The sequence below is a fragment of the Heliangelus exortis genome, chromosome 18, assembly GCF_036169615.1.
Source record: "Heliangelus exortis chromosome 18, bHelExo1.hap1, whole genome shotgun sequence".
In the NCBI taxonomy this organism is placed as follows: domain Eukaryota; kingdom Metazoa; phylum Chordata; class Aves; order Apodiformes; family Trochilidae; genus Heliangelus; species Heliangelus exortis.
The window spans coordinates 6,170,690-6,183,896 of NC_092439.1; the positions used below are offsets into that span (position 1 = coordinate 6,170,690).

At 36.0% G+C, this 13,207-nt stretch overlaps 1 protein-coding gene across 5 annotated transcripts in view; it reads right to left on the minus strand.

The window, feature by feature from the left end:
* Positions 1-13,207, minus strand: part of IMMP1L (inner mitochondrial membrane peptidase subunit 1) — a 35,480-nt gene that overhangs the window by 11,827 nt on the left and 10,446 nt on the right. For all 5 annotated transcript variants that reach the window (XM_071761873.1, XM_071761872.1, XM_071761871.1 and 2 more), the window contains exons 2-5: positions 11,175-11,310; positions 10,346-10,434; positions 9,314-9,440; positions 2,203-2,313 (exon numbers count right to left, since the gene is read on the minus strand). In XM_071761873.1, the coding sequence (XP_071617974.1) occupies positions 2,203-2,313; positions 9,314-9,440; positions 10,346-10,434; positions 11,175-11,279 (432 nt within the window). In that variant the 5' untranslated portion in view covers positions 11,280-11,310. The remainder of the gene's footprint in view (positions 1-2,202; positions 2,314-9,313; positions 9,441-10,345; positions 10,435-11,174; positions 11,311-13,207) is intronic.

Here is a 13,207-nt window from a genome sequence, read left to right on the forward strand (position 1 = left end):
TGTGTCTCAGATGTGGTTGATGTGGTGGCAGGAAGGAAAAGGGACAAACATTTAAGTATTTTTATGTCTGTATGGGTTAAAAACTGCTGCATAAGCTTCACAGATAAACTACGGAATTAACATTTATGTTTTGCTGAGAATAAACAAACTTGGTATAAGTTCTCTCTTCTGCCAAAAGCCATTACTTCCAAATTAGATTTGCATGTTACTAAAACTTTATCTTAGTATTCAAAGGCACTGTTACCTCTGCTTCTCCAAAATCCAGCTTAAGGTAAAGCCACATAAGCTTCCATTCTCGAGGCAGTAAAAGATTTTTCATAAAAGAGAAGCCAGACCTCTTGTAGGCTACATTGAAAAGCAGAGATAGGTTTCTTGGCCAGTGGTCTTCTAATTAGCTACCACCATGCAGACTATCTGTATTCTGCTGCTTTTGGCTGTAATGTTCAATAGCAAGGCATAATAGCAAGATCACTGTATGTGAATTACCAGAAACAACCTAAACTATAAACACTCATTTGAAGAATAAACTAATCTTTGCTTTGTTAGGCACCATATACTTAAGCCTCATTAAAATGTTAATAATCACTACCCTATGCACCATCATAAAAAAAAAAACCCGCTATAAAATTTGGTTAAATAATTACTTTGATTAAGTATCAAGTGATTGTATACTATCTTTTTAAACAGACAGCATTCTGGAGTCCTGCAGTACTTCTCCATTACATGGTATTGGTGTGTAATTTGCATTCATTTTACGGAGTTTACTGCTTGCTAAATTTGGGGTTCAGTCCTGTCAGTCACTTCATCAAAGTCTCTCAAACATGCTCCTTGTTGGGGTGCAAGCTGGATACAAAATTGTTGCTGTGGAGGGATACTGTGAATAATTATAGCTGACATACATAAGTTCTTAATATACACAGTATTTGCCAACAGTCCCCTTAAAGTAATGAACAGCAGGTTTTCTATACTAGTACATCAGTTGGAGATTTTTTTTTCAGTCCAATTATTAATACCACATTCTGATTAAGAGGGCTGTCAGCATATTAGCATCATTTGTAGTGCAGCAGTTGATAATCTAAGCCAAGACTTGGGTCATAAAAATAGCCCTGTTTAGAAGCAGTAAGGCAAACAATACAGAGAAGGACCAGAGAGCACTCAATAAATGCAAGGGAAGAATTCAAAGCAAATGCTATCCAAAAAGAACAGAGGGTGGACAAAACTCAGTGGTGAGGCTGAGGGTGACATGTTATTTGAGGTTTGTAAGCAATTAGTGATTATGGTGAAAAGCTGCAAGGCTTTTTTGAAAAGCTTTAAGTGGCATTCCTAAAAACTGTAAATTAAGTAAATAAAGCTGTTAAATTGGAAAATCTGCTCTTCCCTGTACCTGTAATACAGCTATGCTAAATTATTTTTTTGTAGATGTGTTCCAATATGTGAACAGTTTTCAAAACATTTTTAATTGTTCTAAATGACATCATTTTCTATCTAGCTTTCAAAAAGCTAATGCATAAGTCTAATACATACTCTCTTGGTTCTTAGGTTAAACATTTTACAGAGAAGAAATCTTCGTTCCTTCTTGGTAAATGAGTAAATTAATAATGCAGATAATATGAAACAGTAATTTGTGTGTGAAAGTGTGAAATAAAGATGTAAGACTGTTGAAAAAGGAGGAGGAAGAGTGGAGGCTTATACAATACAATATTAATTGCCTTTTTTTAAAATAAAAATGTGGCAGACATCTGTCTGGCAGACAGATTTGACTTTACTGTTAAAGCTTTTTCATAGACTTAGTTTAAAGAGCAGCAAGGCCAGCCTACCTGTCTAAAGCCTTCATGGAAGTCCTAGAAAGAGAACCTTTTCCTCCATTTTGGTTTTTGAACTATGGAACTACATTTCCCAAATTACACCGCAAATACGGAGCTGCCCTTTTCTACCATTTTGCAGATAAAAAAGTCAAATTAAGGATGGAATGCATATCCCTGCAGCAGGGTTTATGTGCATTTGTATGTTTATGTTTTTATCAGGTTTGGATTTGCTTTCAAAAGAATACGTTTAGTTTTCAGAGGGTATAGGTGCTCAAAGAGTGATGCTCAAAAAGTAAGTCTAGGTAAGCTTTACATTTGCTTTGGCCAGACAGTTAAGGAGTCAAGTTACAACACCTCACAGCCAGCAATTAGTTTTCTATACTATAAATACATTTACCTTTAAACAAATGCGTCCTCTTATCAGTCCGTAAGGAACAGGTCCATAGCACCTGGAATCTGTAGAATTCCTGAGATTATCACCTTCTAACCAAACATGTCCTTTAGGCACCTGCAATTAAGCAGGATTGAAATGTAAAAAGAAAATAGAATAGAATGGTATTAAGCACAGTTTGCCTTACAGTGGTATTTTCTGATTTCTGTGTTTCGAGACTGTGTAATGAACTGATTTTTTATTGAATCTTCTAAGACACAGTGCCAGATTTGGAGAGATGAGGAGTGCTCCAAAGTATCTGTTCTATCATGTGCTCAAAAAACAATGGTTTGCAACAAAAAATCCAAAATGAAGATGTAAGAGGTTAGACCAATGTGACAGGGTCATTAATTTAATAGACTTCAAAAGAGGTCATTAGGATGTTGACTGAAAATCTGCCCTCCTGTTGCAGTAACAGCATGAACAGGGCAGCCACACACTCATCAACATCCTGGGGCCAGCACCAAGGCTAGACCTGTTAGTAGATTCATGATGAACTAACTGGTAATTGATTGTGACATCAATTACGAATAATCTCATCATTTTATCGGAGTAGGCTTGTCAAAGTTCTAATTAAGATCACAGTTCATTCTATGTGCAGGCAGAATCCACAACACATTATATTGCAATAATGATGATCACAAAACAGCAAATCCCTTTTTATAATTTGAAAATTAATGATGGTGACCTTATACTATATGACAAAGACCTTTCATTGCATATATATATTATGCATTAACTATATTACATACCATAGATTCATGGCATTCACTGACTGACTCAATGACAAGATGAGAAATTGCAACATTGCTTTATTAATTACCTAAATAAGTGTATAAAGCTTTCATACATGAAAAAGCCACTACTATACGTTTTTAAGCTAAGATTTTTGCTTGGAATATATGACACTATTTTGAGATGGTTTTTTTAAAACATTTCAGATGCACATAACCTTTTACAAGTTATCAAACAAAATAATTATCTTTCTAATCTGTTTTTTGTTTTTAAAATTCTAAACAAGGCTGAAAAATTGAAAGTAGTAACATATTCTCATCTAGATAATATTTAACATAGACTTCAAGCTAGCATGTATTCTTCCAAAACCAAATAAGCCCTTGAAACATTACTATGCCCACAATACTGAGAAAAAAATCAGAAACAAAATTTAAAAAACCCTATTGAGTTTGAGCAGTATAAACATTAATGTTTTAGAAATAAATCACATAGACTTATAAAGACAGTAGTCTACATACACAGAGGATAAAAGACTAAAAATTAAATACCATTCTAGTAGCAAAGTCTAGATGTAAAGGATTATGAGTAAAATCGGATTCCCTAAGACAAACATTTGAGGAAAATGCAGATGAAGTGTAATTCTTGATATTTAAAAGTTTCAGGCCAAATAACACCTATTGGGAACCTTGTTTTTAAATAAGCCTTCAAGGCTTTTAGTCATGCTCCCACAGCCCAGGGTTTGAGTAGCACACTACCCCACAGTTCCTTTAAGCTGAGGCAAATGCACAAGCTACAGATGAAGAACCTATAGTTTGTCTCCAATTGTGGCAAAAAGAGACAGTAATAATTGAAAGCATCCATGAGCCTCTCCATTTTCTCAAAGAATCACAGAATAGTTTCAGTTGGAAGGGACCTTTAAGATCCTTCAGAGTTCCACACCTCTGATCATTCTGGGTCCTTCCTCTGGACCCATTCCAACAGGCCCCTGTGTTTCCTGTACTGAGAACTCCAGATCTGGATGCAGTAATGCAGTGGGGGGGGGGGTCTCACCAGAGTGGGGAGGATCCTCTCTTCTCTCCCTTGACCCACCCCCATGCTTCTTTTGATGAAGCCCATGCTGTGGTTTGTCTTCTGGGCTGCAAGCACCTATTGCTATCTCCAGCTTTTTATCCACCAGTACCCCCAAGTCCTCCTCCTCAGAGCTGCTCTCAATCCCTGCATCCCCCACCCTGTACAGATACTGGGGGTTGGCCCAATCCAGGTGCAAGACATTGCATCTGGCCTTCCTGAACTTCATGAGGGTCACACAGACTTCTCAAGCTTGCTCAGGTCCCTCTGGATGGGATCTCATCCCTCACCGCTCACTTTACTGTCATCTGCACATCTGGTTTTGTGCAGATTATCTGAGGATTTATTTGCAAGAAACAACAGTTCTCAGACATAACCAGTTATCTGAGATGCAGCTTCTGTGCATGAGAATATAAAACACTGATCAACACGTGACTCTTCCCCTTTCTCACTTCCAAGGTTCTGAAGGCTCAGACCAGTAGAGCAAGATTATCACTTACAACTCCTGATCTTGTAGCAGTGGCTTATTTTGTTTCAGCTCAGATTAAAAAAGCATCTTTCATTGCAACAAACTGACAAATTTTGCAGAGCTGCTGTCATTTACTTAGTGGTATAATCGCAAAAGTGGCAAAAGTGAAGTGCAGGTGAGAGGTATGTGACACACACTACTGTAAAACATTAATTTACATAAATGAGGGGGTAGAAACAAGAAAAAATTACATTCTTTTGGTCTTTCTACATGACGCTGAACTTTGTGTCAAGAGATGAGATGCCAGCACTGCAACTAAGATTAACAGATTAAATTATCTGCCTTAAAAAAAGCCTAACTCCATGAAGATAGGCATTTGTGGTGTGGGGTTGTTTTTTGTTTGGTTTTTGGATTTTTTTTTTTTTTTTTTTTTTGCTTTCGTGTGTTCTTTTTTGTTGTTGTTGTTGTTTGCAGTTTTGGGGGATGGGGAGGTAGGTGATGATCTTAGAGATCTTTTTCAACTGTGACAATTCTGTGATTCTGGGTAAATACGGAGAAAGGGATTGTCAATAAATAAGTGAAGAATTATAGACATAAATCTCTTGCAATCCCTCCTTTTGGAACTCTAAGCAGTCTGTGTTTGTCAAAGAACATCAGCATGTACAATCAGCTGGGAGCAGATGAAGTTTGAACTTTCATAAGGTCACAGGTATTCACAGCACCTCTAGCAATATCAAAGTTTCAAACTTAAGAAGAACTTTAAATCATTCCCATCCTTTCTTTTCAGTTCAGAGGCTTCCTTCTTGAGCTATGATAAGAACTAATCTCAGTGCTGGACAAAAGAATAAAGTCTGCAAGTTCTCATCTATCCCTACTAAGGTCTATTTAAGTGCCTCCTACTTTGGTACAAGCAACAAATGTAATTGCTTCATGGCCTGCGGGTGTTCATTTAACAAAAGAAGCTTTTGTGAATAAACCACAGGTGTTACCTTTCTTGATTAAAGTGAAATATGATGAAAGAATCTACAATATCAAATGACAAATTTACTAAATACTGATTAAATTGCCTTATTTAAGAAAATTGCATCCAGTTAGGATAAAATATACACCATAGAAATGCAGGAGTTTGTTTTTATCACTCTGTACTTAAAGTCTCACGTAACTATTCCTTAATCCTTTATTTATTAATTCAGAACCCAGAGCAAATAGTGTTTGAGATACACACTTCTTTAGTGATCGGTTGCATAAATGTTGTTCGTATTAACGTTTTAATTATATTAAAAAAAACAATAAAATTAATTAGATCAATATTTTCCAAATCAGCATAAACATTTACATTTACTTTTTTGTGCAGGAAAAACCTAGGAAACTGTAGCAACTGCAATAAGATTTTAGAAGTATAGCAGATCTTAACCCTCTAAAAATCACTGAAAGGCAGAATTATCTGGAGTTTAAAACTTCTTAAAAGAATATAACAGAATGAATTTACCTTAAGTTCATAGGTACTTCCAAACAATTTACCATTTTTCTTTTACCTATTGAACAGTTTAAGCAGCTTATGAATAAGGCACAATTTATTTGGCCCACACCTTATGACCTTGGTCTAGTTTCTGATGAGAAAACATGATATTAAACCCTGTATTTTTATACAGAAGTAAAATTTGCTGTGATAAAATATCTATATTATGAATTAATTCTGTATACTGAATCATTGGTTGTTTTCATAGCAAATATATTAAAAGGTAAGATATAAAAACTTTTCTATCTTTATGTTTTGCAATTATTAACCAATATTAAAATCACATAACCTTCAGTGATAGCAACGTAACTCGTACCACAAGGAAACTAAGGTATGTACTACCTTAGTTTTGAATTTGTAAGGTTTTTTTTCTATTGTGCAATCATAGCAGTTGAGCATTTTTTTTTTCAATAAAAATTTGTGGAAGTTGTTACAGTAACCTGTCAAAGCATTAATTGCTTATTAGAATGTTTTTTTTTTAATGTTTGTTGTTCCTTCTAAACTTTGTGTAATGCACAAATAGCTACCTCTGTTCTTAGCTTGCTTACTTGGCACTGCACTCACTGCTTTATGGAAAAGGTCACAGAATTTTCACATCAGAAATAGCAATGCCAATCATATGACAAAAAGATATCCTGGCAGTGTCACGTTTTGGCTGTTGCAAAAGTTTCCATCTGTGTTAGATAATAATTCAAGTACTTGTATTTGCTGTTTACTTACATTAAATATTCAAATTTAATGCTCATATCTAGAACATATATTAAATATGCTGTTCTGAATTAGCCTGAAAAGCTATTTCTCGATTTTTGAAATCTCTAGCTGCAATCTTAAATTTAAATTACTACCCATCACTCCTTTTCTAAAAATATTATCAGTTAAAATTAAAACTAACCTAAAATTAATAGAATTGACAAAAACGATGAAGAAATATTACTGTCATGAAGAATAATCTACAGATTTTGCACACACTTTTTACATCTCTCTTTGCATTACAACAATCACTTTGCTTTAAATAATGAAAAATAATCAAAGCTTTTTAATTCACTATAGTTTTGAAACTATGGTCTTTTATAAATGTTCAAAAACATTTTTATAAACTTTCAAAACAAATGTGCTAGCTACAGCTAGGAGTTCCTGAAAAAAAATCAGAATATCTCTGTGATTGACCAGCTCAGGCTATTATTGGCCTTCTTCATTCGTGGACAATCAATATTTTGGAAGAAAATATTTACCACAAACGCAGCAAAGATTACTTAGCAGTTTGCTCAGACTTTTCTCACAGAAGTCCTTAAAAAGGATTTCATTCTTTCCTTCAGATGACCTAACAGATGATCTAACAGGGTCACCCTAAAGTATAGGTTTGAGAACAAAACATCTATGGGTTCAAACCCCAACTGGAAGTTACCGGTTAAAACAGAAAACCCTTTTACCATCACTGGTATGCCCTGGACAAAGGCATACCTGGACAGAGTGATCTAACTAATAAGCCTGGTAGCAACAATGGCCTATGAATTCTCAGAGCAGGATTAAGGCATCTTAAAAGTATTGTCTGCCAGCTCCATCAGGAGTGACTTGAATCTCTGCTAATCAAAGGCCTCAGCTCTGCATGATCTCATTTAAGACAGCTGGAAGGCCTTAGCTAATAAGTGTAGAGCAGGAAAAAAAATTAAATAGGTGTCCCTCATTCAGATGTGAAACTTCTATAGGCAAACTAAAACTTGTGCTTAAAATCTTCAGTAAGTAATTAGTTTCATCATACTGAGCAGCTTCCTAGAAGTTACTACTGAACATGGAGCAGAGGAATAAAAGAACCATAAAATTTTGAAGTTTCAAAGTGGTCTCATCGGTACAGCCACGACTGTATTCCACAGAGGAAAAGTGCTAAAAATTAATGCTATAAATTCAGGGTGCTCTTGAAATGACTTTTCCTCAAATCAATGAGGAGATTTCTTTATGGTCTCTATCTGGAAGGATTTGGCTAAAGAGAAGAACCAGGACAATGTGTCAGAGCCTCTCTCCCAGCCCCGTGTGGCCCGTGTGGCTCAAGACCAGCTGGGATGTGCAGCTGTGTTTCATTTTCATTCAGAAAATGGAGGGGAAGAGATGTTAAGAGACCTCCATGGGTGCTCCTTCAGGAGCTGAGCCTCTTGCTGCTGTCCCATGTCTGAGCTATGGTGCAAGCATGCTCATATATTGCCACCCACATCCCTGCCTCCACAGACAGGAGGATAAGCTCTGGTGAATGGTACCAGTGCTGTTGTTGTCAAGTCATACACAGACATGATGCTATTTTTAGCACCCACGTGATATTCTTACTGCATTTGACAAGGTGTGGTAAAGAGTTAATAGTGCTGCCTAAGACCTCTGATCTGCAAACACAGTGAGATGCATTATCTTTGGCATTATGTTAGCTCTGGAGTTAACCACAGGATGAAGAGATGCCATCTCCGCAATGAGCCTCGTTTTAGCACAAGGTAAACACACTCCCCCACATCAGCTCCTCTCACAGCATTAGTGCTGGGTTGTGATTGATTACCAGCAGAGTGTTGCTGAGATATGGATTTGTATCTCAGCTTTTTATCACTACAACTTGCAAAAGGCAGTTCCTTATTTACAGACTCTGGCTGTATTAAGTGACATTATTAGGTACTACTTTTGTTTAAGTGACACAAAGGCTTAGAATATGGGTGGTTTATGACACACAAGCTGTTTTATTCTGATGACTTACCCCTCACTTTTTCAATTTGTAAATAGGAGCTGCAGCACAAGAACATATGGTACTAAAGAAATTAAAGCTAAAGTAAATGGCATTAAAACAAATTCAAATATAACAATAGGATACTCAAGCTGAATTATAAACCTGGATCTGTATTAAGACTTTTAAAAACAGGAAGTAAAAACTGAAAATTAACCTCTCAGGTGTTTTTTTTTAAAGACTGTTTCAGGGGTTTACTGTGATTAATTTCCTTATAAAATATAGATAAACAGATTTGCCATAAGATCTAAGCCCTTGAGTTTGCCAATGTTACTGTACTTTATACAGAGAATTTCAGAGTATTCTTCCAGGGAAAGGGCAGAGCAAAATATCATCTGCCTTCACTTCCTACAGAGTTGAAAGACACTAAGAAAGACAGCCTGCCATAAATTGAATTTCTGTATTACAAGAAGTAAACATAATTTTTGAATGTCATACTTGATGATGCTACCCAAATATTGCAAATCCTTTACAGAATACAGAGCTACTTAAGTAATCATTGATTTACAAAACAAGAAACTCTAATACTTACATAGCTGTGACTCTTAAGGAAATCTGAAGGGTTGCTTGTGCAGACTTTATCCCCTTCCAAGCCAATTACTCTTTTACAGATATTTGATTTGGGGTCATTTGGGCTTTTCACAATTACAATATCTCCTCTGAGAGCAAAAAACAGAAACAAAAACAGAAAAACTCTCAAGTACAAACTGTTTGGCTGAGTTCATGTGCATCACTGTGTATACTCCAAACACATCCACATACATTAAAAATACTTCCTTCTACTGAAAATTCTTGTCTACAGTTTTTGTTTCTTCAGTTTTACTCAGGGTGTATTTTTACACATTTTTTTAAGTACATTTGAAGAGATACTTTGTTATTTAGACCATTTATGAAACATTTAGGACTACATGTTAATTTACAATATTCTATTAAAATGAATGCCATTTAACTTGATGCTGTTGCTACATAAATATAGAACAGAATAGATTCCCTGTTCCTAAATGCTATTGTCCAAACATTATTCTTCCAATGGAAGTTCAAATGTCTGAGTTTTTAAGACTTTGTATTACTTTTTCCTTCTTATTATATACATTAGATTGTACAGGGAAACAGACCAAAACAAAATGAGTGAGAGCCTTGAGCCCACTGTGCTCTACAACACAATAGTAAAATGACATTTGATAAATGGTACTTACACCATTTGGCCATTTTGCTAACAGCCTATCTGAGCACAGCCATGCCTACAGCTTGGTTTTCAAGTAAGACAAAACTGCTCAGAGAAGTTTCATTCACAATATACAACTGTTCTAGGAAAAAAAGGAACTTTTCCATTTTTTGGACAAAGCTGTGAAAGTGCCATAGGCTAAATGAATTCTGACAATTTGTTCAATGGGCTGTATGTGCTGATTACTTTAACTTCCATCAGACACAATGAGAGGAGATTTATGAAAAATTACAATTTTGAAGCAAAAGAATACATGAAAAATAAAGGTCAGGCAGATTGCGGTTATTGACAAGATCTGGCAAATGGAATGTAAAATCTCATCTCATCCAAGGAGCATACTTTCGAATGCAATAAAAGTGGCGACTAAGGTTCTCCGAAAAGACAATATCAGAATTCTGAATGGTTGGTTCCATTGAAGGTCCAGAACACTGCAAATTAAAAATAAATGAGAAAAAAAATTACTATTTTCAATTACTTTTATTTAAAATACATTAATACTTGAATTATTGGTAATAAATTAGAAAAGGTGTAACATAAAGAACAACTGAAAAAAGTGAGATCCTCTAAGGAACATCTGACACATTTAAAAGGTGAGGACAGCTCCCAGAGTGCCTCTGTTACAGCTCAGGATTGGTCCTGAACTGCACTGGGTGCTACAAGTTTCTGCAGATTTCTTTCAGCACACAATCTGCACGACATTATTAGGAGTTTACCCCTCCTTTAGCCTCTGTAAAACTAAGTCATCAGAGAAGCTGCAAGAGCAGCTCACAGATAAACTGCCCTATATCCAGTGGCCATATCTGCTAAGTTTAGAACTCAGAAGAAGGGGGAGGGAGCACAAAACATGCAGAAATCTGCCCAGAGTTGGAAATTACCATTTCCTATGGCATTATTAGTGACTCCAGTCTTCCTGGAAAAATGCACTCTCTGCAAAATGCTTGCTCATAGTTTCCCATTTGCTTCAGTGATGCCTCAGTCAATAACAGCAAAAATTATTAACGCCTACAGAACAAACAGCTCTCATAAAGGCTGGACCTGCCTCATAAAAATAGACGTTTACTGAACATACTTTGAAAAAGCTTTAAGGAAAATTAAATATTGTCGTTATCACATACAACAATATTAGTATCAAAGTTTTTCTTTAGATGTCATGAAAATAAAAAGTTACCACAACAATTCCTCCAAGGTACTCAAAGGCACAGTGTGCTATGCAGCCATACTGCACAGTATACCCAAGGAATCGGAAGGTTTTTCCTAGGACATTGCGGAGCATGGTACAGTGTAACAGGGATCCACGGCTCTGTCTACAGTAAAACAAAAGAACATCACTCATTTGAGAACAATCTAGTATTTACAAAACTGTCTTTTGTATCTAACAACATTGGACAGTTTTAAAAAAAAAAATCTCCAGTGAATAGAAACAACGAATAATCAGATGTATCTGAGATGAATTGAGTTTCACCTCAAATGCCATCAATAAGTTTTTAATTTACTACATAGATCCTTTCCCATGTACAACCAACAGACCACTCCCACCAGCTTATTAGTGTGATTTGGCCAAATAGGAGCTGAAGTAAAAAGAAAAAAAATCTTTGCCAAACTGGACAAATTAAAGGGAGAGGATGGTGGTGGTGCTCTCCACTAACTCAGCTGGGCATCTTCTAGCTGAGAAGGAAGGCAGAATTCCCCACTACATTCCTAAATATCTGCAGTAGTTATGAGAACATCCTGCCCTCCAAAAGGTTTTGCTGAGTGGAATCTGGAAAGCTATAATTATAACTTTAAATGCAGACTTTGACTTCCTGACTGGACCATGTATTGTAACTCAGATGCAGTTATTTATTGTACAGCACTGGATTGTTGTTTCAATCATGCAAAAACAGTGCAATTTAAATGGCTTTTATTCTTTGCATTTAGTACTTATAAAGAAACAAAGATGACCATTCTTGGGGGAAAATGTTCTCTACCAAGCTCATTTCCTTGTTCCAGAAAAGACGTACTTTTATTTTTTTTAAACATAAAACATCTCCAGAATAAATCCACTTAACCCAATCTGCGATTCCTCATCCTTAATACTGGCTAATGAGTTTCACACTAATGACCCAAAACACAACAGTAAAGAGAAAACTCTTGAATTGTTTCCTTAGCACGTGCAATGCTCAGCACACTGCAGGACACCCTGGAGAAACTGAGCGAGCTCTGCTTTTAAACAAAATGCACTTTTAGCAGAATTTATTCTGGAGAATCAGAAGAGCAATCTGCTCTTCCCAGCCCAGGATACTATGAGAAGCATGGACCAACTCCTGCCCCTCAGGGCCTGAAGCACTAAGATCCTAGAAATGTGTGCAGGTGATAAAAGGAGGATGGAGTGACAGCAGATCAATGAGTTGCACAGCTGGTGTCAATTAATGACCACAAATATCTTTTGTCCAGCATCAATATTTTTTAACAGCAATTGTTAGAAAGGCAGCCAGGCAAACAGCAAAATACTGCACAGCCATCCTGTGTATCACACCTATGTAATTCAGAAACCTTATAGTAAGAATACGGAATTCAGGCACCTGTGGATACTTCAGGTAAAAATGAACTGGATAAACATTTAACATTGTGTTATGCTGACCATGGAATAGGAACAACAGACTCATTAGGAGGAAACATAAGCCTCTCATGCCCACAACAATTGGGTTGTAACTAAAACATTTTTTTATTACAGAAGTGCAAACAACTACTTATGAAAAAAAGTTTCAAATTGATGGCAGCTGATTTCCTGCAGACTCTGAATGACACATACTTCCCAATAGTTGCACTAAACACATTTGTTTCTCTCTGATGGCCCTAAAGTAACTCTGATTTAGGAGGGACAGATTTCTAAATTGTTCAAAGAACCACAGGGTTCAGTGAGCTTTACCTACTGCTAGAGCAGTCATGGTATCAAACTAACCATGAGGATAGAACATGAGTGAAGAGGTCTCAAATCTTAACCTGAGACATGGATTTCACCAATCTCAGTTTATAAAAGTAGCACAGTAGGTTTTTTAATGCTTGTCAAATGTTCATCATAAAGTAGAAAAATTCTTAGCTCTTATATAAGGCTTTTTATTACTCCAGAACATTAATTTCAAATCAAGGCATATATATAGATAGATAGATAGATATAAAATTATACTCAGTTTGAATCTAACAAGGTAACTTCAGATGACT